Below are 24,518 nucleotides of genomic sequence, written 5' to 3'. Positions count from 1 at the left end.
AACTGAAGGGCAGCCAGGCTCCTCCTCCCTGGAGATGTGGTGCTCCAATCCCTCCCCTTAATCCTTTTCTACCCAGTCCACTTCACAGCTCCCTCACTGACCAATGTCCTGGGCCTTTAAGAGTTGGGTGGGCTGGACTGAGGACAAAGCTCACACTTCTCTCCACCCCACTCCTTCCTCCTGGCTGTCACTCTGCCAGTCACAGCAGCAAACTGCAGTAGAAGAGGGGAGGAAACCAGCGAGTGTAAGAGGAGCAAAGGAGAAAAGGAGCTGGCTGGGTTTCCACATCTCGCAGTGGAGAGCATCAGGAGCTCACAGCACTGGACTGCTACCCTGCACACGGTAAGCGCCTGGAGGCTCTGGCCAGCTTCTGCTCCAAGCTCTGCTCTGCCTTCCACATACTTATCCGCCCTGATTAAATTGCACCCTGGACTCCTTTGCCGGAGCGGGTCTACAAGTCTCTTGACCTCCTGGTTCTCTCTAGCTTACCCTCTTTGACTTACAGTTTTCCTGCTGGCTGGTGTCAGTCACCTCTTTATATGGGACTTCTGAGCTACCCAGGGCTGCCTCTTAGAGGTGAGCCCCACCCTAGTAAGGAAAGAGAGAACTGGAGTAGTTGTGCTTTAGCACACACTCATTAACAGATTGTTGAGAATTACAAATGAGGGCTGGCCAAGGCCCGCGGGGAGTATAGGAACCCCTTTTAATAGGGGGAGAGTTATGAGACTTCCTTGGAAAGAGCCAGGGTTTAAGTTCTATGCCTCCTCGTTCTTCACCTGCTCCCTGGACCAGGACAGTTTGTTGGCGTGCCCAGTGCTGTGCTGGGAACAGCACTTGCTTCTAGCCCTGACTTTGCCATCAACCAGGACCCCAATTTTCTGATTTGTGCAAAGAGGGAGTTTAGGGCTTCCCTGACTTGCCTGCGTATCAGGAGTGCTTGGTAAAAATAAATGTACCTGAGCCCCATCCCTGGAAATTCTGACTTGGTATATTTGGGATGGGGCTAAGGAATGTCTGCTTTAAGACACTCTCCAGGGAATATTGATATAGCCAGGAACCTCTAGATTAAATGTGTTATAAAAGAGTCTTCAGCCCCAACTGGTGTGGCTCCGTTGGTTGGAGCATTGTCTGTACAATTCCTAGTCAGGTTCAATTCCTAGTCAGGGCACAGACCTAGGTTGCTGGTTCAGTTCCCAGTTGGGGCATGTGTGAGAGACAACCAACTGGTGTTTTCGTCTCTCTTTGCCTTCCTCTATCTCTAAAATTAATAAACATATTTTTAAAAATTAAAAAAGAGGCCCTAACCAGTGTGGCTCAGTTGGTTGGGCATTGTCCCCACAAAGCAAAAGGTCACTAGTTCGATCCCCAGTCAGAGCACATGCCTGGGTTGCAGTTCTGGTCCCCAGTCACAACAGGCATGAGGGGCAAACCCATCAATGTTTCTCTCTCTCTCTTTCTCCCTCCCTTCCCCTCTAAAAATATATGAAATCTTTTTTTAAAAGAGTCTTCAAGCTCTTCAAACATTCTGAGGGCTATGACCTATGATGGAGCCTTTTGTCCTCTTAATATGAACCAGGTCAGGTATAATCTTCTCAGAAGCAAGAGAGTAGGCAAAATGATTCTCTTCCTTCCTGCTCCTCACAGAGACCAAAGACACCTGAATTTCACTGTAATGCCGCTGGTAATTTTGCCAAAGTCCATGTGTAAGTGACATAAACCACCTGGAAAGTGAGAACCAAATCTTACTCAGCGACCCTGACCACTTCCCACCTTATTTTGTGTCTCTTTTTTCATCTATAGTATAGAGGAAATTGTCTGTATCTTCAAGGATCTCCACATGCATGTCCACGAGTGACTAGTTAAGACCCAGTCTCTCTCACTCTCAGTCTTCATTCTCCGCTCCTTGCCTCCTGCTCTTGCTCCCGCTCCCAAATCCTTTGTGTCTTCTCCTAACTGCACCTGTCTCAACTGTGAGCATCCTTCCCATTCACCTTCACACACCAGAGGGAGCACCAAGACCTAGAACACCTGGGTTCTAAGTTGCAGTTTGTTTAGTTAGTTTCCTAGGATACGGGAGAAAGTGAGGCTGAGCAGAGGGATGTACTACTGGACCACAGTTTCAAAATCCTCAGGGGGGCTAAGAACCAGAAAAAAGAGAGGAAGAAGTGATGGAGAGAATGATGAGAAGAGAACAAAGAGAGGCTGACAAGTGAGCAAATAGGGAGACCAGAGAGGATAGGAGAGAAAAGAGTGAGTTGGGGAGGAAGGAAAAGGAATGGGTCAGAGAGGATGGGGAAGGGAAAGGAAATGAAAAGAACAAAAAGGCTGTTTTGTGGGGTACGGAGGAAACAGGAAAAGATGCAAGGAAGAGACAAAACTTTGATGTTCCTCATTGATTCTTAGCCCTGCTGTAACCTGCTTTCTAGAGGAAGCCCTTTCTAGGTGTAGAGTCTTGGGGGGATCTCTGAGCTGGTCATATGGAGACCGCGGTTCTCGTCCCAGTTCTGTCACTTAATTCACTAGGTGACAGGCAGTCCAGCACTCTTTCTAGTGTTCAGTCCCCTTCTCTGTAAAATGAAGTCCAGCTCTGACATCCCGCAGCTCCCCGTGTTGAAACTGGCCCTCTTATGGATGGCCACACGTCACCTGGATACTCATTTAAAATAGTGATTCAGGAATGGGAGCAGGACGTGAACATGCCATTCCCTGGGGTTGGAAGAGTTTGACAAAAGAGGATAAAACAATTTTCTAAGGTTGGTCTGAGAGGAGGTGGCCTTAGAAAACTAGGGGCATCCTGGTGCCTGGGCTCTGTGTTTAGGCCTCCCATGTTTTGGGACATTATTGTGTGGCTCCTGGACCCAGACATGAGGGAAGGTAATTCTGTTTTCTCCCAGGGCCAAGGCCCACCCCACCCCAGAGTTCCTATGCCCCAGATATGGCAGTTGCCGTTCAGAGGGGAGATGAGGCAGGATGTTGGCAAGGGGGGTTGGACTTTGGCCCCAGGCTAACCCACCCCCAACCCACCCCAGTCTGAGGGCTTAAGATACTTAATGGGGCACCTGTTTGTTACGTTCTTCTTCAGTCTTCACACAGCTTTTGCAAGACTCTGGTTCCAAGCTGTGCATCTCTACCCAGAAAGGAAGAGAGGCTTTCCTGTCTCCCAAGAAGTACCCTGGGCCTCTCCTTCCATCCAGAGGTTGCTCAGCCAGGCTCCCATATTCAGTCTCAGCCAGCAAAACCTTTTCTTCTTGGAATCATTGCAGGGTTCTTTCTCTCCCGAGACATGCCTTCAGTTTTCTTTCCAACTTAGGTACAGACTGGTCACCAGCCTTGCCTTCTCCCTCTGGGCCCCTGCACATTGCTACTCATTTAGAAAGCCTTCTCGAGGTCCTGCAGTCAGGGCAGCTATTATTTGCAGTGACCTCTACCTTCTTCTCAAAGACTCAGTTTTCACCAGGTGGCCTGGTGGGCTTTTCCCACTAAAGAGACAGAGGATACTAATATGCTGTGTGACCTCAAACAGGTCACATCACATTTCTAGATTTTCACTTTTTCATTTATAAAATACAGGGAGTTGAGTCGTGTGCTGTTTCAATGGAACACTCAATGAATGACTACCTCAGAGATGCTTTTAGTTTTGAAGATGTTCACCAATGTCAGCATTTTAAACTTATTCGTTAAAAAGATAGACCACGCCCTGGCTTGGTGTGCCTCAGTGGATCGAGCACCAGCCTGCAAACCAGAGGGTCACCACTTCAATTCCCAGTCAGGGCACACACCTGGGTTGCAGGCTAGGTCCCTAGTAGGGTGCACACAAAAGGCAACCACACATTGATGTTACTCTCCCTCTCTTTTTCCCTCCCTTCCCCTCTATCTAAAAATAAATAAATAAAATCGATTTTTTTAAAAAAAAGAGAGACAACCTGGTAGGTCACAAAACAAGCCTCAACAAACAATAAAATTGAAATCATGTCGAGCATGTGCTAGGATCACAACAGATTGAACCTAGAAACCAACCTTGAGGGGAAAACTCAAACAACCTAACCTTACCTGTACAAGACCCAGAGGAACAACAACAGATGAAGCTCAGAGTGAGGAGAAGGAGGGAAATAAGCAAGATCAGAGCAGAATTAAATACACAGAAACTAAAAGAACAACTCAAAGAATCAATAAATCCAGGAACTGGTTCTTTGAACAGATAAACAAAATGGACAAACCTTTAACTAGACTCGTCAAGAAAAAGCACAACATTTCTGTTCAAGCACAACATTTCTTTGCTTATACAAAAACAGAGGGGTTTATGTTCCTAGGCTTTGCCAGTTTCATGATGATTTGGTCAAGTATTTCTTGACCCCCAAAAAAATACTTTTGGCCAAGTATTGCAGTATTTGAGTATTTCTTATTGGGGCAGGACTAGAATCAATGGCCATATATCAAGTCTTCTAGTTATTTCCAAGGGAAGTTTGTTGTTACTTACTAGAACAAATGAACTAGGTCCTAAATTAGCATGTGTCATATAGGAAGTACTCTTTATTTAATAGGTAGAAAAACTTAAAAATGCAGCTCTGAGACTTTGTAATTTATATGGTCCATTAAAACTGTGAGAATAACTGTTATGAAGAGGAGCATAAAGTGTGCTTTACCATGTGAAGGTGGAAGATGGCTTATTTAGCTACATACAGCACCAAGTGTTGCAGGAGCGACAAAAGAAACACTTCAGGGGTTGGAAGATCTACATGGGAGCGCGGAGAGGCTTCCAGAACAGGGGAGCTAGGGTGATTCCACCTGGATTAGAGAAGACTAGGATGCAGATATTCCAGGTTCTGAAAGGATAGGCAGCAAGATGCTGGTTCCTAATAAAGAGGAGCTGAGCAGTACGACACAAGGTTATCTTGCGGATTATGGGGTATTGGGAAAAGAAGGGGTATTTGGCAGAAAGCCCTTGTTTCGCCCTTTCTGGAGATGGCTATGGGAAACAGCAGAGGTTCTGGAATCAGACACACTTGGCTTTAAATTCTGAATCCCCATGTGATTCGAAGCAATTTTCTTAGCCTCTCTAAGCCTCATAGTCACCAAATTCAAATCAGAAGTACAAAGAGCTACAGATTATCTAGATAAAATGCCTGATGCATTTCAGGAAACTTTGGTTTCCTGCTCTTCCTTCCTTGATCAGCTAAACCACCAAGATTAACCCAAAGCCTTTTGTTCCTCTTTACTCCTTTAGGTGACTCTGGCACCAGCTGGTGGAGCAGCAGGTGATGGCATCCCTGCTGCAAGGCCGTGAGTACCCCCCAGAAGAGGGCTTGAGGAGACAGCCCAGGGAAGGGGGGGAGGCTGAACTTCTCCTGGGTCCTCCATCCCCCTAGTCAGCTATCCAGCTCCTGCTTCTCCTGGCCCAGGGCTGCCTGTCAATGAGGATGTGCTGCTGATGCAGAAAGGCACGCTGATGCGCAAAGTGAGATCCAAAAGCTGGAAGAAGCTAAGATACTTCCGACTTCAGGAAGATGGCATGACAGTCTGGCATGCCCGGCAGGCTGGAGGCAGAGCCAAAGCCAGCTGTGAGTGACATGGACAGCTAGGGGTGGGCACGTGGGTGCATAGAATCCTGAGGAGCCCAGCAGCCTGAGAGCACGAGAAGGACCAGTGTCCTATGGTGGGTCCTCATGTTGTCCCTCTTGTATCTGTAGCTGAGCCTGTACAATGAGAATTGCAATGCTACTTGCCTCTGAAGGCTGTTATTAGGATTAATAAACCAGTTACTGCATGTAAAGGGCTTAGAAGAGTCCTGGCACACAACAAGGCTCAGTAGGTCATAGCTTATATGTTGGGTTTTTATTATAGTAAGAGCATGATCTTGGGAATTCCACTGCAAAGCCCTGGCCCTGCCACTTTCTAGCCGAGTGGCTTTAGACAAGTTACTTAAACTAAGCTTCAGTTTCCTCATGTAAAATGAGGCTTAAACACTACCTGCTTAATAGGTTATAGGGACTCAATAAATTAATGTTTAAAGCATGGGACCTGAAACTAGATGCATTTAATAAATGTTAGTTATATGTTGAATACTTTAAAATATCATAAATGCATCCAAAAATGTGCATTCTATTGGCTAAACACTTTATGATCTGTCTACAAATCTGATCACAGGACACATCTAAGAGAGTCTGCTTCAGAGGCATAATCAAAGCTTGCAATCCACACCACCCCCAGCTGAGGAAAGAGGGTGGAAGAATTTCTCTCTTTTCCTCTGCCCTGGAAAGAGGAAGCCCTCCAAACCCAGAATGGGAGAATTGAAATTGGGCATTTCATGCTTTAGTGTAGCTACTTCTATTCTACGACTGCGCTTCCATTTGTCAGCCTCGCCAGTCCTTTTGCCATTGTCATGTACACTGTCTATGGAAGGGACCATCCCTTATGTAAGATGAGGACACTGAGGATTAAGTTATTTTGTCTGTGTCATGCTGCCAGCTGTCAGCTGGAAGCCAGGTCTTACCATTCCCAGCACAGGCCCCTTGCCATGCTTCCTGAGAGCCCAGCAATGATTCATGTGGAATCTTGAATCTCTGTGGTTTGCATCCCCCTATACTAACGCTTTTGGGGTTTTAGCCTTTGGAGGCTGGGGTTCCTTCTCTCTGTGGCTTCACAGTGAAGAAGGGAGTAATGGTCCTTGACTCTTGACCCTGCAATTCGGTGAACTCCCTTGCTCAGTCCCCCTACATGCTCTTCTCTGGTAGTCTCAATTTCCGACGTGGAGACAGTGCGTAAGGGCCATGAGTCTGAGTTGTTGCGCAGCCTGGAAGAGGAGTTCCCCCTGGAGCAGGGCTTCACCATCGTCTTCCATGGCCGCCGCGCCAACCTGGACCTGGTGGCCAACAGTGTTGAGGAGGCCCAGATCTGGATGCAGGGACTCCAGCTATTGGTGGACTTTGTCACCAGCATGGACCGACAGGAGCGGCTTGATCAGTATCAGCAGAATGGAGTTAGTGCGGGGGCCAGGGGTCACTGAAGGAACAGATGCTGCAACGCTAGGAACAGGTGGGAGGGGGGCAGGGTTGGGGAGGCCCGAGAGTCCAGATGGGGTAGGTAGGGGCAGCTCAGGCTGATGTGAGACTGAGAATAGTGAAGAAGGAATCAAGGTTCGAGATGACAAAGGCATAGTCAGGCAGAGTTTGGCCAAGAATCAGGCCCCTAAGATTGGGGGAAGGGCAGCAAGAGACCAAGGACCAAACAAGGTACTGATCCTGAGAGCTGAACAGAAGATCCCAGTGGCATTAATTACTACAGGGGTGGGAAGCCACCCCGTAGAGGGCTTAGTGGTATTGACCCACTTCAAGTTTCCTATATAGTATTCACCTCTTATACCAGTTTGTTCATTCATTCATTCATTCATTCATTCATTCATTCATTCATTCACTATCTATTAAGCAGAATGTACCAGGCCAGGCTTTAGGGGTACAAATATTTAGGAGACTCAGATATTGTTTTTGTTGGTGGAGAGGATGGGCTTGTGTAAATAAGTATCATGGAACCGTTATGATACTTAGATTATTTGAGGGTGTCCAAAAGAAGGAGACATATTTAATTCTAGCTGAGAGGGTTCTGAGAAAGCTTTAGAGAAGAAATAGCATTTTAGCTGAGCCTCAAACATGATGGAATTTGAACATGAAGAGAGAGGGAGGGAAAGGCACTCCTGCCTGAAGGAACAGCACAAGTAAAGGCCCAGAGGTAGGAAACTGAAGAGCTGGAGAGCTGGGACGTCAGAGAACAGGGAGTTGGGGGTTTGGCTAAAGTACAGGAAGGACAGAGATAGGTTGAGAATACTGGGTAGGGCGAGATCATGACGGTGCAGGAGACCTTAACTTCCATGTTAAGGTATCTGGGCTTTCTGCAGGCAACAGAGAGGTCCCTGCAGACACCAGAGCCATGCCAGAATGAAGTAGATAGGTACTCTGGGGAGATTATTCTGGAAGCTGATGTGGAAAATGAATTGATATGGGGGATAGGCCACAGCTAAGACAGGGAAAGATGTCAGTGGATGAAATGCACACATCTGCACACACAAACACACATGCAGTGCTTTTTTGCCTTGACTCAGACCTGGGTGGCTGAGTGACTGGTTCCAGCGCGGAGACAAGAACCAGGATGGTCGGATGAGTTTCCCGGAAGTCCAGCGGTTATTACACCTGATGAATGTGGAGATGGAACCAGAATATGCCTTTCAACTCTTCCAGGTGAGTCTCCTGGGGAAGGAGTGGCAGAAGCCAGCCAAGGCCACAGTCTTGCTTGAGCAGAAGTACTCTGACCCTCCCTGACAACACACATTTACTGAATCTCTATTACATGCCCGAGCACTAAGACAGGCTTGATGGGAAGTGTAGGCCATAGTTCTTTCTATTCAGTCTTGTTGGAAAGGTGATTTATAATCTCATGAAAGGCAATTAACAATACATTACTACATCAGATCTCAAGGACCTCTCTGCCTGTGGCCAGAGTTCCACAGGTACCTGGCACAATGGAAAACTCCACCTGGAATAAATAGGAGGAGGAATATTTTGACCTTTGGGGCGTTTCAACTGTTTCTAGTTGAAAATTTTTTCTAGCAGCAAATGCTGTGGCTGAAATTGGGCTTTTTATTTACTGAATTGGCTTCTTCTATGAAGAGTAAATGTCAGGGGTTCTATGGAAGCATGTTTGGATCCATCCGTCAGTAAGACTGTTCTTACAAGACAATTCAAGGTCATAAAATGTACCGTTCAAGGGTCCATCTACTCTTCTCTAACCCTTCCTGCAGGCGGCAGACACATCCCAATCGGACACTCTGGAGGGAGAAGAATTTATAGAGTTCTACAAGGCATTGACTAAGCGTGTTGAAGTGCACGAACTGTTTGAAAACTTTTCGGCTGATGGGCAGAAGCTGACCCTGTTGGAATTTGTGGATTTCCTCCGAGAGGAACAGAAAGAAGGAGACCGTGCTTCTGACCTGGCTCTGGAACTAATCGACCGCTATGAGCCTTCAGATAGTGGTAAGGGGACCAGAGCAGAGGCACCAGACATGGGCACAGGGAGGGGGCCCAGGGAGGTCCAGAGACCAGCAGCCTGCTGCCTAACTCAAGGAAGGTTATTCCATCCCTATCCTGCTCCCCTGTCCAATTGCCTCATCGCGTTCCACCACTCCTCTGGAAGGAGAGCAGCCACTTCTTGCCTAGATAAGACAGGAGTCTCCTCTGTGATGCTAGGTCTTTCAGGAGGAAGAACATTCCATAAGACCCCTTTCCTCCTGCATGTTCATGTGGTACATCCTTCACTTGCAGGAAGTCCTTCCTGAGGACTTTGGCCTCAGTGGAAACAGATAATCCTCAGTCCTCTTGCTTTGGCCTGTTCTCTTCTAGCGCATACAATTCCTTTTCTGCTAGTTCCCTTCATGGTGCCTGTTTGCTGTCTCTTTAAATGCTGGCTCTCTGCCCTTTCCTAGGCTTTCTCCAAATTTACCAGGTGGTTCTTGAAGTCTTTAAGCTCCTGAAAGCTCTAAGAAGCTAGTCATCCCCTGGCTGAGGGGGATGATGATAAGGCCAATCATTTAGTTTTTAACAAACACAGCTGACATATGCCCTCTCTGCCCTCAGACTTTTCTCTATGCCCCTTTAGTAGACATTTTTCTGCTCTCCATTCCCTTCAGAATGTGAGGAATTTACATGATTAATAATAAATAATTTACAAGGTGCTCTCCCATGCCTTTTTTCATTCAGTCCTCACTAAAACCTTGTAAATCTTCCTGCTCTCCATTCCCTTCAGAATGCGAGGAATTTACATTATTAATAATAAATAATTTACAAGCCACTTTCACATGCCTGATTTCATTTAGTCCTCACTACAACCTTGTAAATCAAGATTGGGCCTTTGCTAAAAGATACATAAACCTCCACATGCCTTTCTCTTCTACTCCTTCCCATGATCAACTGAAGTTCTATTATTTTTTTCTTTTTAATTTTTTTTATTGATTATGCTGTTATAGTTGTTCTATTCCCCCCTTCATTCCCCTCCACCCTACCCCCCGTCCCCACCATTACCCCCCCTTTAGTTTATGTCCATGTGTCTCAAGTTCTTTAGATTCTATATTTCCCATGCTATTCTTGCCCCCCCATCTATTTTCTATCTACTGTCTATGCTACTTATTTTCTGTACCTTCTCCCCCCTTCTCCTCCTCCCACTCCCCTGTTGCTAACCCTCCATGAGATCTTCATTTCTATGTTTCCACTCCTGATCTAGCTGTCCTCTTAGTTTGCTTTTGTTTTAGGTGTGGTTGTTAATAACTGTGAGTTTGTTGTCCTTTCACTGTTCATGTTTCTTTAACTTCTTTTTCTTCGATAAGTCCCTTTAACATTTCATATAATAAGGGCTTGGTGATGATGAACTCCTTGAATTTGATCTTATCTGAGAAGTACTTTATCTGTCCTTCCATTCTAAATGAAAGCTTTGCTGGATAGAGCAATCTTGGTTGTAGGTCTTTGGATTTCATGACTTGGAATACCTCTTTCCAGCCCCTTCTTGCCTGTAAGGTCTCTTTTGAGAAATCTGCTGACAGTCTGATGGGAACTCCTTTGTAGGTGATTGTCCCCTTAGCTCTTGCTGCTTCTGGGATTCTTTCCTTCATTTTAATTTTGGCTAATGTAATTATGATGTGCCTTGGTGTGTTCCTTCTTGGGTCCAACTTCTTTGGGACTCTCTGAGCTTCCTGGATTTCCTGGAAGTCTATTTCCTTTGCCAGATTAGGGAAATTCTCCTTTATTTTTTGTTCAAATAAGTTTTCCACTGGTGGCTGTGCCTTTCCCCCTTCTGGTACCCCTATAATTCAAATGTTGGAGTGTTTAAAGATGTCCTGGAGATTCCTAAGACTCTCCTCATTTCTTTGAATTCTTGCTTCTTGTCTCTTTTCTGTTTGGCCATTATTTGCTTTCTTCTGGTCCACTCCATTGATTTGAGTCGCAGTTTCCTTTCCATTGCTATTGGTTTCCTGTGCAATTCCCTTCATTTCAATTAGTTTTGCCTTCATATGTATGTCTAATTTGTGGCTATAATCGACCAGTTCTGTGAGGATCCTGATCACCAGTGTTTTAAACTGTGCGTCTGAGAGTTTTGCTATTTCTTCATTGCTTAGATTTATAGGCTCTGGGGCTTTGAGATCTTCTTGAGCCATTTTTGGTCTGTTCGTGCCCTGTAAGTGTGAGGAGCGGAGCTTTGGACTCCCAGGTCGCTGGGTTGTGACGCTATATGTGGGGGCATGGTCAGAACGGGGAAATGGCAGCACCCTCTGCTGTCTCGTGCCACTGGGTGAGGAGCAGAGGCCCAGGTGGTTCGCCTGGGCTGGGCCACTCAGAGTCGCTGGGTTATGACGCTGTATGTGGAAGTGGGGTCAGAGCAGGGAAATGGTGGCGCCCTCCCTGCCGTTTGCCGCGGGGACCGACTGGGTCCCAGTCCAATCGCCCACTCCCTCGCTTGTCTATCTGCGCACCAATGCGCGACCACAGTCAACCCGCAGCCCTGCTCCCTCGCTGTTTCCCTGCGGTTGCTCGCTTGGTCGCTTGCTCGGTCGCTCACTAGGTCCAACCCTGCTCCTGGATTCTGCGCGCCTGAGTCCGTCTGACCGAGTTTGCCTGTGCAACCCCGCTCCACCAGCTGCTGGTTTTGCCCCTTACCGGTCAGGCTGAAGAATTTGTTGTTAACGGACTTCCGAAAAGTTCAATTTTCTGTGTTCTGGTTCTGTTTTCTGTTGCTAATATTTAGTTGTCTCTAAACTTGGTTGTGTGAGAAGGCACGGCTTATCCACCTATGCCTCCATCTTGGCGGAAGTCTGAAGTTCTATTATTAAGTCACTTGCGCAAAAGAGGAAAACTGAAGTTTAGAATAATTAAATGCCTTGCTCAAAGCCAACAGCTAACGAGATGAGGAATTGGGATTCAAACCCAGGTCACCTGATTCTTGGTGCCTCTCTTGAGAATGAGGATTAGAGATGAGATGAGTGAGAGCTGGACAAGTGACCCAGGTTCCCTAAGTCTCAACTTCCACTTTTTAAAAATCAATAATTAAAAAAATATTTATGTTTATTTTTAGAGAGGGGAAGGGCAAAAGAAAGTGAGAGAAACATAGATGTGCAGTCTGCAGGCTGGCACTTAATCCACTGAGCCACACCAGCCAGGGCTCATCTCCCACTTCTTTTCATTCATTTATTCATACTTCAGCTAGTGCTTATTGAGTACCTCAGTGTGCCAGGACCAGAGATACAGCAGTAGGTCAGACGAGGACAATGTGCTCGTGGACCTGAGAGTCAGAGTCACCAGAGGATGCTGGGATCGGTGATTCAGATTCACGTGGGTGCTCAGACAAGAAAGGGCACTGAAAGTGATTGTTTCAGAAAACCACATGGAAGAACAGTGTCATGGGGTTAAAAATAGGGTCTTCTACCCCCAGTGCAGAACCTGGTATGAACCAGTTACATTTGTTCTACCCTTCCCTTGCCCTGGACTATCAGATACTATACTCCGGCAGCAGGGAGTATCAGTCAAGAGACCTGGGCTCATGTCCCCATTCTGCTTCTTACTGAGGACTTTGGGCAAGTTGCTTAATCTGAGACTCAGTTTTCTCATTTGTAAAATAATTTGTGATCAAATGAAATAATGCATATGAAAGTAACTGGCAACTGTTCACAATCTAGTGATTCGATGTACTACTTACTGTAAAGAATGAAACTTCCTGCCATTCTCCACCATCTCCAATCTTCACCAAACCTGGAACAAGGAAGCTGGGTCTGACTCTAAGTGTTTTGCCTCCCTAAGGAGCCCCTTGCAGCGTTGTTACCGTCAGTGAGACTGCACAGCCCAGCAGTGTAGGGTGTGGCTCTGACCCCTGGCTCCCTGGGTTCATATCCCTACACTTACTGCTTATGTGACCTAGGATAAGTCACCTAACCTCTCAGGGTAGATTATATCACATCTACCTCATTGTTTTGGTGAGAGAATAAGAGATGTGCTACATCCTTATAACATCCTCGGCATAGAGCAAGCGCTCAATGACTATTAGTCATCATTGTTAATACATGAAGCCTGTGCCGAAATGGTGAGGGCTATGGAAGGAGTGACAGGACTCTGCCCTTTAAGAAAGTGTAGTCCAAAACAGTGTTGGACAGTCATTCCTCATACTCCACATGGAAATTGACAATAGGGAGGGACCCTCAGATCACAGTTGGCAGCAGCTGCACAGGCCAGGGAATAACGACACGACCTTGGTCATGTCGTTAACAAGTCTTTGACTTTATTCTCTCTGGGCCTCAGTTTCCCTATCTATAAAATTACCCCTTGGGACTGAATACTGCACTGTCCATTATCATAGCCATGAGCTCCATGTGACTGGTAAATTTAAATGAACTAAAAACAAAATTTAATCATCAGTTCTTCAGTCACAGAGCTACATTTCAAGTGCTCAGTGGCCTTATGTGTCTAGAGGCTACCACATTGGACAGTGTAGAGAATAGAATGTTCTTGTCCTTGTAGAAAGTTCTATTGGACAGTACCGGGCTAGGATGATTGTAATGATTCCCCTTGTAGCTCTAACACTCTTTGGGGGTGAAGATGATTGAAGTGAGAGACACTGAGAGGGGGCAAGTTTGGGATCTGGAGACTGGGAGAGGACACCATCGGACAGGCTGCACCCCAGTGAGGGGTGGAGCGGTCTGGCTGCAGGTGTGCTGGGGGCTCCCATTCAGAGTTCGCTCACTCCCGTGTTCCCCTGCTCCACACTCAGGCAAGCTGCGGCACGTTCTGAGCTTGGACGGCTTCCTCAGCTACCTCTGCTCGAAGGATGGAGACATCTTCAGCCCGTCCTGCCTCCCCATATACCAGGATATGACTCACCCCCTGAGCCACTACTACATCAACTCCTCTCACAACACCTACCTGGTGGGGGACCAGATCTGTGGCCAGAGCAGCGTCGAGGGATACATACGGTGCGGTGGGGAGCAGGGGCAGAGCTCATGAGAAGGGAACCTCTGTGGGGAACTGAGGGCACTGTCAGTGGATGACAGGGATGGAAAAGGTGCGTGGGGGGGGTGTTTGGGGGCCGAGAGTCCCTGGGTACCCGGGACCTAGAGGAGTAGTAACAGGACTGGTGGGAGAGTGCTGTCAAACCCTCGGGGCAAATTGGGCTTCTCTCTCGTTCATAGGCTATGAAACTCTCTGGAACTCTGAGGTCCTGACACATTTATTTTAAATACATAAGTAAACTAAACATTAAAGGGGAGGCAGTAGAGCACAGGAGTTAAAAACATAGGTTCTGGAGTCAGACTATTTGAGGTCAAATCCTAGCTCCCTCACGTGGTAGTACGGAGCCAAGTATATATATAACCTCTCCACACTTCGTTTTTCCCATTTGTGGAATAGGGATGATGACAGAGTCTATTCTCTGGGTTGTTGGGGGATTCAATGAGATAATCTATGTGTCAATGGCTAGTAAATTGTACCTGCTTATACTGTGATAACTCATTGGATTAGATTGAATAGTCAAGATATCTTTGCAGTTGCTACTGATCTAGTAGCTTCAGGGGATACAAAGATGAATGAAACATACAATTTCTGCTGTAGGCAGTCTAGCAGAGAAAACAAATTTACTGAGAACATGAATAACTCAGGTGTTGTATAACGAAATACAACCAGAACCCCCAAAGCACAATGAGGCAGTATGGGATGGCTTGCCAAGGAAAGATGTGAGTTGGGTCAGCGGTGAGTGTTAGAGATCAGTGTGAGCTGCAGCCGTGTGCCAGTGGACAGAGAATGATTCATGGAGGTGCAGCTTGAAGGGATCTTGACAGGTAAGTGCTTGTGAGCACTGTTCTATCCGTAGTGGGGAGATCAGAGAGTGACCCCTCCTGTCCCTGGGGGCTTCGTGTTCTTGCAGGGCCCTGAAGCGGGGGTGCCGCTGTGTGGAGGTGGATATATGGGATGGACCTAGTGGAGAACCTGTCGTTTACCATGGACACACCCTGACCTCCCGTATCCTGTTCAAAGAAGTCGTGGCCACTATAGCACAGTATGCCTTCCAGGTAGGAGCCCAAGGTGGGAATGCTGGTGAGGCAAGAGGACCTGAAGAAAGAGTGGCCAGCTCTGGGGAGGGTGCAGAGACAAGGGAAGGTTACATTGAATGGCATATAGGGAAAAGATTTTAACCATGAAGTATCAGACAAATATTAAGGGATTATTATAATTAAGCATTACCTGTGTTCCTAGTAATTAGTTGTCATAGAAGTAATTGCTAGAGATTAGTAACTATTACTTCTAACAGCTTCTGCCCCTATCTGAGAGAAGATGGGTAGAGAAACAGACACAGTGGTGGGCAGGGCTGGGGGATGATGGAACCTGAAGATGAAAGCCTGAGACTGTAACATGAACATGTAACCAGGGCAATGGCCTGGCCTTCCCACTCTGAGCCTGAGAACTCAAAGGTCCCAGAGGGACTTGGGTTGGGCCTGGCAGTTGTCTGTTTTGGGGTCCCGAGAGTGATTTTTAGATGTGAAACGGGCTCCATACCCAGCAAGACCTTCCCAAGGCCTGGAATGGGGTCAGAAGAGTTTAGCAATCAGGGTACTCAGTTGAGTGAGTAAGTAGGTGGGCCTTGAGGTGTAAAGAGGTTCCAGGTTGTAGAACCCTGGCTCTAGCATCTCCTTTCCTCCCCATCAGACATCCGACTATCCAGTCATCCTCTCCCTGGAGAACCACTGCAGCTGGGAGCAGCAGGAGATCATAGCACACCATCTGACGGAGATCCTGGGGGAACAGCTGCTGAGTACCACCTTGGATGGGCTGCTGCCCACTCAGCTGCCCTCACCTGAGGTAGGGGTCCACCCCCCAGCCCAGGCTCTTCTGTGGCTTCCATATCCCCCCACTTTGACTCTTCCATGTTGTTCCTTCTGCTCACCCTTAGATGGACCATCTTGCCCTTTGTACCCTCAGAGCGAACTTTAATTTACAAAAAAATCTAATTGAACACAGACTTCTATTTATAGTTCTCTAAATTTTAAATCATGATTTGCTTTACTTTTAGTTTTTCAAAGGAAGTATCTTGATTTTTTCCTGGTAGTTCATAATTGTTGTAGACTAAACCAACAGTATAGAAAGAAAATTCTCTCCACCACATTCTCAACCTTTGCCCAAAACTGCTGTCAATAGATTTTAAATGTTTATACAAACGTATATGTGTATATATATTTGCATTTTTAAAAAGTGATTGATAATGTAATTTGTACATCAACTGTTAAAAAGCGAATGGGAGCTACCTCTATAGCCCTTTATATCACATACAATATATATTATGGATGCCTTTTCATGCATCATTTTTTTTCCTTTTATTTTTTTAAATATATTTTATTGATTATACCATTATAGTTTTTCTATTTCCCCCTTTCATTCCCCTCCACCCTGCACACCCCTCCCCCACCATTCCCCCCTTTACTTTATGCCCATGTGTCTCAAGTTCTTTAGATTCTGTATTTCCCATACTATTCTTGCCCTCCCCCATCTATTTTCTACCTACCATCTATGCTACTTATTCTCTGTACTTTCTCCCCACTTCTCCTTCTCCCATTCACCTGTTGCTAACCCTTCATGTGATCTTCATTTCTATGGTTCACTCCTGATCTAGCTGTCCTCTTAGTTTGCTTTTGTTTTAGGTGTGGTTGTTAATAACTGTGTTTGCTTTCCTTTCACTGTTCATATTTTTTATCTTCATTTTCTTAGATAAGTCCCTTTATCATTTCATATAATAAGAGCTTGGTGATGATGAACTCCTTGAACTTGACCTTACCTGAGAAGCACTTTATCTGCCCTTCCATTCTAAATGAAAGCTTTGCTGGATAGAGCAATCTTGGTTGTAGGTCTTTGGATTTCATGACTTGGAATACTTGTTTCCAGCCCCTTCTTGCCTGTAAAGTCTGTTTTGAGAAATCTGCTGACAGTCTGATGGGAACTCCTTTGTGGGTGACTGCCCCCTTATCTCTTGCTGCTTCTAGGATTCTCTCCTTCATTTTAATCTTGGCTAATGTAATTACGATGTGCCTTGGTGTGTTCCTTCTTGGGTCCAATTTCTTTGGGACTCTCTGAGCTTCCTGGATTTCCTGGAAGTCTATTTCCTTTGCCAGATTGGGGAAGTTCTCCTTTATTATTTGTTCAAATAAGTTTTTCACTGGTGGCTGTTCCTCTTCCCCTTCTGGTACCCCTATAATTCAAATGTTGGAGCATTTAAAGATGTCCTGGAGGTTCCTAAGTCTCTCCTCATTTTTTTAAATTCTTGTTTCTTCATTCTTTTCTGTTTGGTCATTTTTTCCTTCCTTCTGGTCCACTCCATTGATTTGAGTCCCAGTTTCCTTTTTATCACTATTGGTTTCCTGTGCATTTCCCTTCATTTCAATTAGTTTAGCCTTCATTTGTTCCTCTAATTTGTGACTAAAATCAACCAGTTCTGTGAGCATCCTGATCACCAGTGTTTTGAACTGTGCATCTGAAAGTCTGGCTATTTCTTGGTCGCTTAAAGTTATGGGCTCTGGGGCTTTGAGTTGTTCTTGAGCCATGTTTTGGTCTGTTCATGCCAGTTACATGTAAGGAGAGGAGCCTGAGGTATTCACCAGGGTGGGGCCACCCAGGTTGCTGGGTTGTGACACTGTATGTGGAGGCGGGGTCAAAGGGGGGACAATAGCAGTCCCCTCTGCTGCTTCCCGCCACTGGGGCCTGCATGTGGTCTGTCTCACTGCTCGCTCCTTTACTGGTTTATCTGCGCGCGAATGTGTGACCACAGTCAGCCTGCCACTTTGCACCCTCAGTGGGTCCACCCGCTGCTACTCCACTCCTGGAATCCGCCCACAGCTGCCTGCGTGTCTGGGTCGTGTGCCTGGGTTGGTCTGGTGGATCTTTCCTGTCTGACCCCGCTCCGCTGCTGGCTTCACCCCTCTTACCGGTCTGGCTGAAAGGTTCGTTGTTGTTGGACTTCCATATAATTCAATTTTCTGTGGTTTGGCTGCGTTTTTGTTGCTAAAACTTTGTTGTTTTTAAACTTGGTTGTGCAAGAAGGCACAGTGTTTCCACCTATGCCTCCATCTTGGCGAAAGTCTTCTAGTTAATTTTCTTTTTTTTTACCTTTTAAATAGCTCAATGGTATTCCATTTAATGTTATGGACCAAATTTATCCAACCAGTAAATGGTCAATATTCAGGTTGTTTATAATTTTTCACTTTTATGCACAGCTTTGCCCATTTATTCTTTCTTTCATTGAGATGGATTCCTACAGGTGAAATTGCTGGGTGGAAAAGTTTACCTGTTGACATGTTTGCTGTTACTGCCAAGTTGCCCTATGGAAAAAATACCAAATTGCACTCCTACCAACAGTATAAGAGAAGAACCACAAATAACTTCAGTAGTGAGGTGACTCATAACAGCAAATATGAAAAAAAAGTTAAGAAAGGTCTGTTTTCTTCTTTTGAGTTAATTGATAACCACTTTGATGGTTTAAAAATGTTATTGATCTATAACAATTTTTTGAATGTTAAAGATACTAATGCTCTGGATAATTTTTTGAGAAAAGAACTTCTGAGACACCATTGTGCACAAAACAGCCAACCTTATCCCAGAATGGAAATAGCTTCTGGGATGGACTTTTGTACCCTGCTTCTTTTCCAGCTGTTTGGCCCTACTCATTGTCTTAGGGCGATCCTGGTTAGAATATCATCTTCCAGGTCTCAGGGGCTTTAAGACTTCCCAGGGACATTCAAAATAGTTTGACATTAATCAATTACTGCCTCCTGGTGTCTTTTGTTTAAGCTGGTACCCAATAGATCTTTGAATGAAGTGAGTCAGAAGATGCAGAGTGAAGACATGGCTCCACCACTAATATTTCCATCTCAAACAGGTGACAGGTCTCTTTGTGTTCTCACCTGTAAAAGAGAATGACTGCCCTTCTGAAAACCCCAATTCATGGTGTTGTAGGGCTCAGAAAGGTAGAAAAAAGGTCTATTTTCTTCTCAAATCCTTTTTAAAAAAATCCTCACCCAAGGAGATATATATTCATTGATTTCAGAGAGAGAGAGTGAAGGGGAGAGAGAGAGACATCAGTAGGTTGCCTCCCTTCCATGCCCCAAACCAGGACCGAACCCGCAACCTGCGCATGTGCCCTGCTGCAGCATGGAACTCGAGACATTTTCATGCCTGGGACGGTGCTCCGATCAACTGAGCCACTTGGCCAGGGCAGTTTTTTTCCTAATATTCTTTATATTTACATGTACATCTTTAATCTGTGAGGAACCTTCATGTGTCAAATGTGAGGTAGGGGTCCCCATTTATTTTTTTTATATGGATAGAGACATTACAGGTTTGCTTATCACAAAATCCCTGCTGTATGTATCCAGCAACCTTCCCATGGGAACTTTTGACCACTCACTTCTGTTGCCTTTGAGGTGGTCCCATGAGACCAATAGGATTTGCATGATCCCCATGAGGGTCCCAGAGAAGACAGGTAGCCAGGCCCCTTCATTTTTGTCCCCTAGGAGCTTCGGAAGAAGATCCTGGTGAAGGGGAAGAAGTTACAGACGCTTGAGGAGGATCTTGAAAAAGAGGAAGAGGAGGAAGAGCTAGAAACTGAACTGGAGGGGGAGCAGGAGGCTGAGCTGGAGCTGGAATCCCAGTTTGAGCCTGAGACCCAGGAGCTGAGCCCTCGCAGTAAAGACAAAAAGGAGAAGGTAGGCCCGGAGAGTGGTCTTGGCTCTGGCGTTTGGTCAGACTTCATCACCAGCTGACAGCCCACGTGTGAAGAGACTCCAGCCAGGCAGGGTAGAAGGCCAAGGAGCAAAACACCTTTTGCCCCCAATAAAAGAGGAGTAAGAATGGATGCAGTGGCTTTCCATCTTTTTGGGGCCATAACATTGTTTTTAATGAAATCTTTTCTGGAAGCTCAGTATGTAAAATAGGTAAGTGCAGTCATTCTAATTGAGGTGCCCATTTAGCTCTATCCTGGGTCTCCCAGGTAACTCCTGACACATTTTTGTACTACTACTCAGCCTCCTTAAAGGCAAATTTGAAAATGACTGATTGGTGTGTGTGTGTGTGTGTGTGTGTGTGTGTGTGTGCGCGTGCTCTGCATCATTACATTGGGGAGTGACTGCTGTGACATCAGCTAAAGTGGGCTTACTTAAAGAGAGCTTCTTGGAGAAGGTGAGTCTGATGTGGGGCCAAAAATAGCCAAAGAGGAGTAGGAAGAGGTGAAGGCTCTGACAAGGCTGGGGCTGAGTGGTTCAGCTCCCTGTGGGGAAGGACTGCCGTTTGTGGGACCACCAAGGCCCTGGTTTGATATCTGCCTTTGTCTCTCATGTGCACTGGCTTGGCTCAGCTGACTTGCAGCTTACACTGCTCTTCCTAGAGCTGTGGTGTCTAACCTGCTGCCATGTCCAGGGATAGAAATGGGAATTCAGGAGATAAGTCAAAAAGCGTTATCCTGGGACCCTCACATCCTCCCACGTGTGACTTCCATGACCATTTGCATACCTTGACATAGCTGTCTGGGTTCAACTACATTTTAACCAAAAATAATTAACTTATTTTAAAAGAAGGCAGGGAGGATGACACCTCTCTGTTTGAAAATGATAACACACTTAAAACATGTTATCAGGAAAGTAATATAGAACAGACTCTTAAAGTCCCAAGGCCAAAACTATTCCCATCAATATTCGTAGACAGTCTTTATTCCCATTCCCATCCCCAGGTTGTGATGTGCCCGCTGTTTTGTTCGTCTCTCTGTTGTCAGATTATGGTCCAGGCTCCTCTTCCCAAGCCTGGGTTCCCTCTCTTTCCCAAGCAGGTGAGGCAGGAGGGAGGATGCAGTGGGGAGGCCGTGGGCAGAGGCTTAGGTTGGATGGGGAAGTGCAGATCTTGGCCATTGGCTTCTTTCCTTTCGGATTGCTCATGGCTCGATTCCATCTTCCTCTTTCTCCTTTTCCAGAAATCCAAGCCCATGTTGTGTCCATCCCTGTCTGCCCTGGTCATCTACACAAAGACCGTCCCATTCTACAGCTTCGCTCATTCGAGGGACCACTACCGCTTCTATGAGTTATCGTCTTTCTCTGAAACCAAGGCCAAGAGCCTCATCAAGGAGGCTGGTCAGGACCAAAAGGGAGGGACAGAGAAGAATTTGGGATTTGTTGCACCTGATGGGAAAGCAGATGAGTTCTAAGAAAGAATCCAAGGGAGCTAAGGCACTCCTCAGAGCAGGCGCTGGAACAGGAGTTATAGGGCTCAAAGCTCTGGGGAGGAGTCGGGGGAGATGCTGGGGAGGGGAGTGAAGTTGATGGGAGGGACCTTGGGACCAGGGGAGGGGGAGCACCCACCCCACTTCCATCTCTCTACCTACGCCCTTTTTACAGGCAATGAGTTTGTGCAGCATAATACCTGGCAGTTAAGCCGTGTGTATCCCAGTGGTCTGAGGACAGATTCATCCAACTACAACCCCCAGGAATTCTGGAATGCAGGCTGCCAGATGGGTGAGGGGGCAGTAAGGACAGGGAAGATAAAGTGGAAGAGCAACAAACAAGTGGGCATTAAGTTCCTGGGTGGCAGTAGAGCCAGGGAATGCTCTCAGAGTGCTAGGCTGAGAAACATCTATGGAGCCCTGGCTGGTGTAGCTCAGTGGGCTGAGTGTGGGCCTGTGAACCAAAGGATAGAGGTTCGATTCCCAGTCAGGGCACATGCTTGGGTTGCAGGCCAGTTCCCAGAAGGGGATGCACGAGAGGCAACAATGCATTGATATTTCTCTCCCTCCTTCCCTTACCCTCTAAAGATAAATAAATAAAATCTTTTTAAAAAAGAGTTTAAATCTTTAAAAAAAAAAAAAGAAGTATCTATGGAGGTATTCCCAGTGGGCCCTTGTATACCCGATATGTCTTTTTAACTCCCTCACAGAGAGGCTAGATGGTCCCAAGGTAAATGCTTCCCCTTTCTCCTTCTGGGGCCCTCAGTGGCTATGAATGTGCAGACTGCGGGGCTTGAGATGGACATCTATGATGGACTCTTCCGCCAGAATGGTGGCTGTGGCTACGTGCTGAAGCCAGATTTCCTACGTGATACCCAGAGTTCCTTCTACCCCGAGAGGCCCATCAGCCCTTTCAAAGCCCAGACCCTCCTAATCCAGGTATAACGGAAAGTAGAACTGTTGGGAAGAAACTCGGATAGCTGGGATAGAAGCAGGGAGAAGAGGTGGCCAGGCCTGCCAAATTCCTTGGGGGAGGGAGGATAGGCTGATTGTTACCAGCACGGGCTTTGGAGCCTATTGCCTAGGTTCAAACCCGTTTACTAGCTGTGAAATGTCGGGCAAGTTCCTTAACTTTAGTGTCCTCACTTGCAAAATGGAGGTAGTACTACTACCTCACGGGGCTATTGTGACTAGTTAAAATGAAGTGTTTCAGCAATGCCCGGTACAGAAGGGGATGCTGTCATTAGCATACCTTTCATATCTTGTTAAAATTCTACTTGAATGCATTTAAAATTGCGTACAGATTACTAGAAGAAAATCTATTACCCGTGGAGGATTGGCTTTGCAAACCCAAAGCTAGAGAGTGAGGTTCGGCATTTCCCCCTTCCCTTCCCCCGGGGCGTGAGAGCTGCAGTGGGGCTGGGCTGAGCAGGAACTGTTGCAGGTAATCAGTGGTCAGCAACTCCCTAAAGTGGACAAGACCAAAGAGGGGTCCATTGTGGATCCACTGGTAAGAGTGGAGATCTTTGGCACTCGCCCAGACACCACCCGGCAGGAGACCAGCCACGTGGAGAACAATGGTGAGACTGGGCGGTGCTGGGGGGAGGTGGGAGGAGCGTGGCTGTTACTCTCCTACCATCCTGCCCTCCATTCAGTATAGTCCGTATCACCACCCTTCCTCCCCTGCCTCCATGGGAGGCAGTGTGGAACCTGACAAAGAATCAGGGCATGGACATCTTCAGTCTGAATCCTGGCCCGTTAGCTTTAACCTCCAGTGACCTGAGCTTAGTTCTGTTTCCTCACCTGATTGCTATGAAAATTAAGGGGGAGTAACTCAGCATGGGTCTAGGAAAAAAAAGTCTGTTCCTGCACTCCCTCCCTCATTCACCCCCTTCCATCCCAGGTTTTAATCCGTACTGGGGGCAAACACTATGCTTCCGGGTGCTGGTGCCTGAACTGGCCCTGCTGCGTTTTGTGGTAATGGATTACAACTGGAAATCCCGTAACGACTTTGTCGGTCAGTACACCCTGCCTTGGACCTGCATGCAACAAGGTGAGCCTGTCCCTTCACCCCTGGCCCAACCCCCTAACTCTGGCTGCCAGCCTAACACCGTCCACCTGTGCCTTTCCAGGTTACCGCCACATACACCTGCTCTCCAAGGATGGCACCAGCCTCCATCCAGCTTCCATCTTCGTGCACATCTGCATGCTGGAAGGGCTGAAGGAGGTGGAATCCTAAGGTGGGCACTTCATGGGAAGGGCGAGTGCATTTGCTTTAGATGGTAAGAAAAACCTGGACAGTCACTCCAGAAAGTAGAGGTGGTGAAAACCAAGCACTGGGTTGTACCTTCCTAGGCACAAGATTCCGTCACTCTTCCTAACCAGCAAAGTTAGGACCTTATTTTTCACCTTCCTTCATTTTCACAAAACTTTTGGTATCTTCCCTGCCCTTCCCCTTTGTGTACCCTATACTCGAGTTCCTTCCTTCCTCTTGTTGTAGGCTTAATCCCAAACCCAGACCTAGGACTAATCTCTCTTATTAACTCTGACTCAAAGGCAGATTGCAACTACAAATCCAGAGGGGTTTGGGACACAGAAACCCAAGAGGTATTATGCCCTCCTCCACAAGGTCCTCAAAGCCCAGAGTCAAGGAAAGGATAAACCAAGACTCAAGCCTCCCCAAGCAAAGGCTGGGGCGAGACCTGCCCCCAAGACTGTACCATGGCTCTCAGAACACTGCCCAGCTCTTCAGAGGCCATACTGCACCGCTCCTTCCCAGCCCCACCAGCATCAATAGAGCTGCTCTCCCCAATCTGGCTTGAGTATGGTCTGTCATTGTGGGGCAAGAATGAGGGTTGGGGAACATTTGGGTAGACAGGTGGGGCAGGGAAAAGGTAGAAAAATAAGTTTCCAGGGATCCCTCCGCATGTGCTAATAGGAACAGTGCAGGAGTATGTTCTGGGTCAGGGTAAGAACAGATAAAGAGTTAGGTGATCCCAGCCCTCCTATAGAGTTTGCCTGGAATGGTCTTGGTTTATGTCTGCTGTCCAGCATAATTATCAACAGCACCCTCTCTGACTTTCCCAGTGCGTCCCAGTTCAGATGATAGTCATTGTGAGGCACTCAGAGTTCTGCACTGGAGACTCACCTCCACCTCTGCAATCACTTGCCTTTCACACCTTTGTTCTGCGTTAACTCTAGTGCAGCTGCTGACCCCGTCTAAGCACTGCTGTCGAATTAAAGCTGCTTCCACA

At 46.7% G+C, this 24,518-nt stretch overlaps 1 protein-coding gene across 3 annotated transcripts; it reads left to right on the top strand.

Annotated features, from left to right (window-relative positions):
* Positions 1-86: 86 nt before the first annotated feature.
* Positions 87-24,076, top strand: PLCD4 (phospholipase C delta 4). Of its 3 annotated transcripts, XM_053669293.1 has the most exons (17): positions 87-342; positions 5,225-5,280; positions 5,400-5,558; positions 6,732-6,960; positions 8,093-8,228; positions 8,789-9,020; positions 13,792-13,993; positions 14,941-15,085; positions 15,720-15,872; positions 19,571-19,762; positions 21,019-21,175; positions 21,440-21,556; positions 22,031-22,203; positions 22,709-22,844; positions 23,168-23,317; positions 23,397-23,504; positions 23,821-24,076. In XM_053669293.1, exons 2-16 carry the CDS (start codon positions 5,259-5,261, stop codon positions 23,501-23,503), a joined length of 2,310 nt encoding a protein of 769 aa, XP_053525268.1. In that variant the 5' UTR covers positions 87-342; positions 5,225-5,258; the 3' UTR covers position 23,504; positions 23,821-24,076. The 3 variants fall into 3 exon arrangements, with proteins under 3 accessions (XP_053525268.1, XP_053525193.1, XP_053525234.1); XM_053669218.1 differs by having other exon boundaries at positions 5,225-5,558; positions 6,732-6,976; XM_053669259.1 differs by lacking the exons at positions 87-342; positions 5,225-5,280; positions 6,732-6,960 and having other exon boundaries at positions 5,501-5,558.
* The last annotated feature ends 442 nt before the right edge of the window (positions 24,077-24,518 follow it).

The sequence above is a fragment of the Artibeus jamaicensis genome, unplaced genomic scaffold (genome assembly GCF_021234435.1).
Source record: "Artibeus jamaicensis isolate MK-2021 breed Jamaican fruit bat unplaced genomic scaffold, CSHL_Jam_final contig_1015, whole genome shotgun sequence".
NCBI classification, from domain to species: Eukaryota; Metazoa; Chordata; class Mammalia; order Chiroptera; family Phyllostomidae; genus Artibeus; species Artibeus jamaicensis.
Note: the sequence above shows the minus strand (reverse complement) of the source record. Positions and strands in the feature narration are given on the sequence as shown.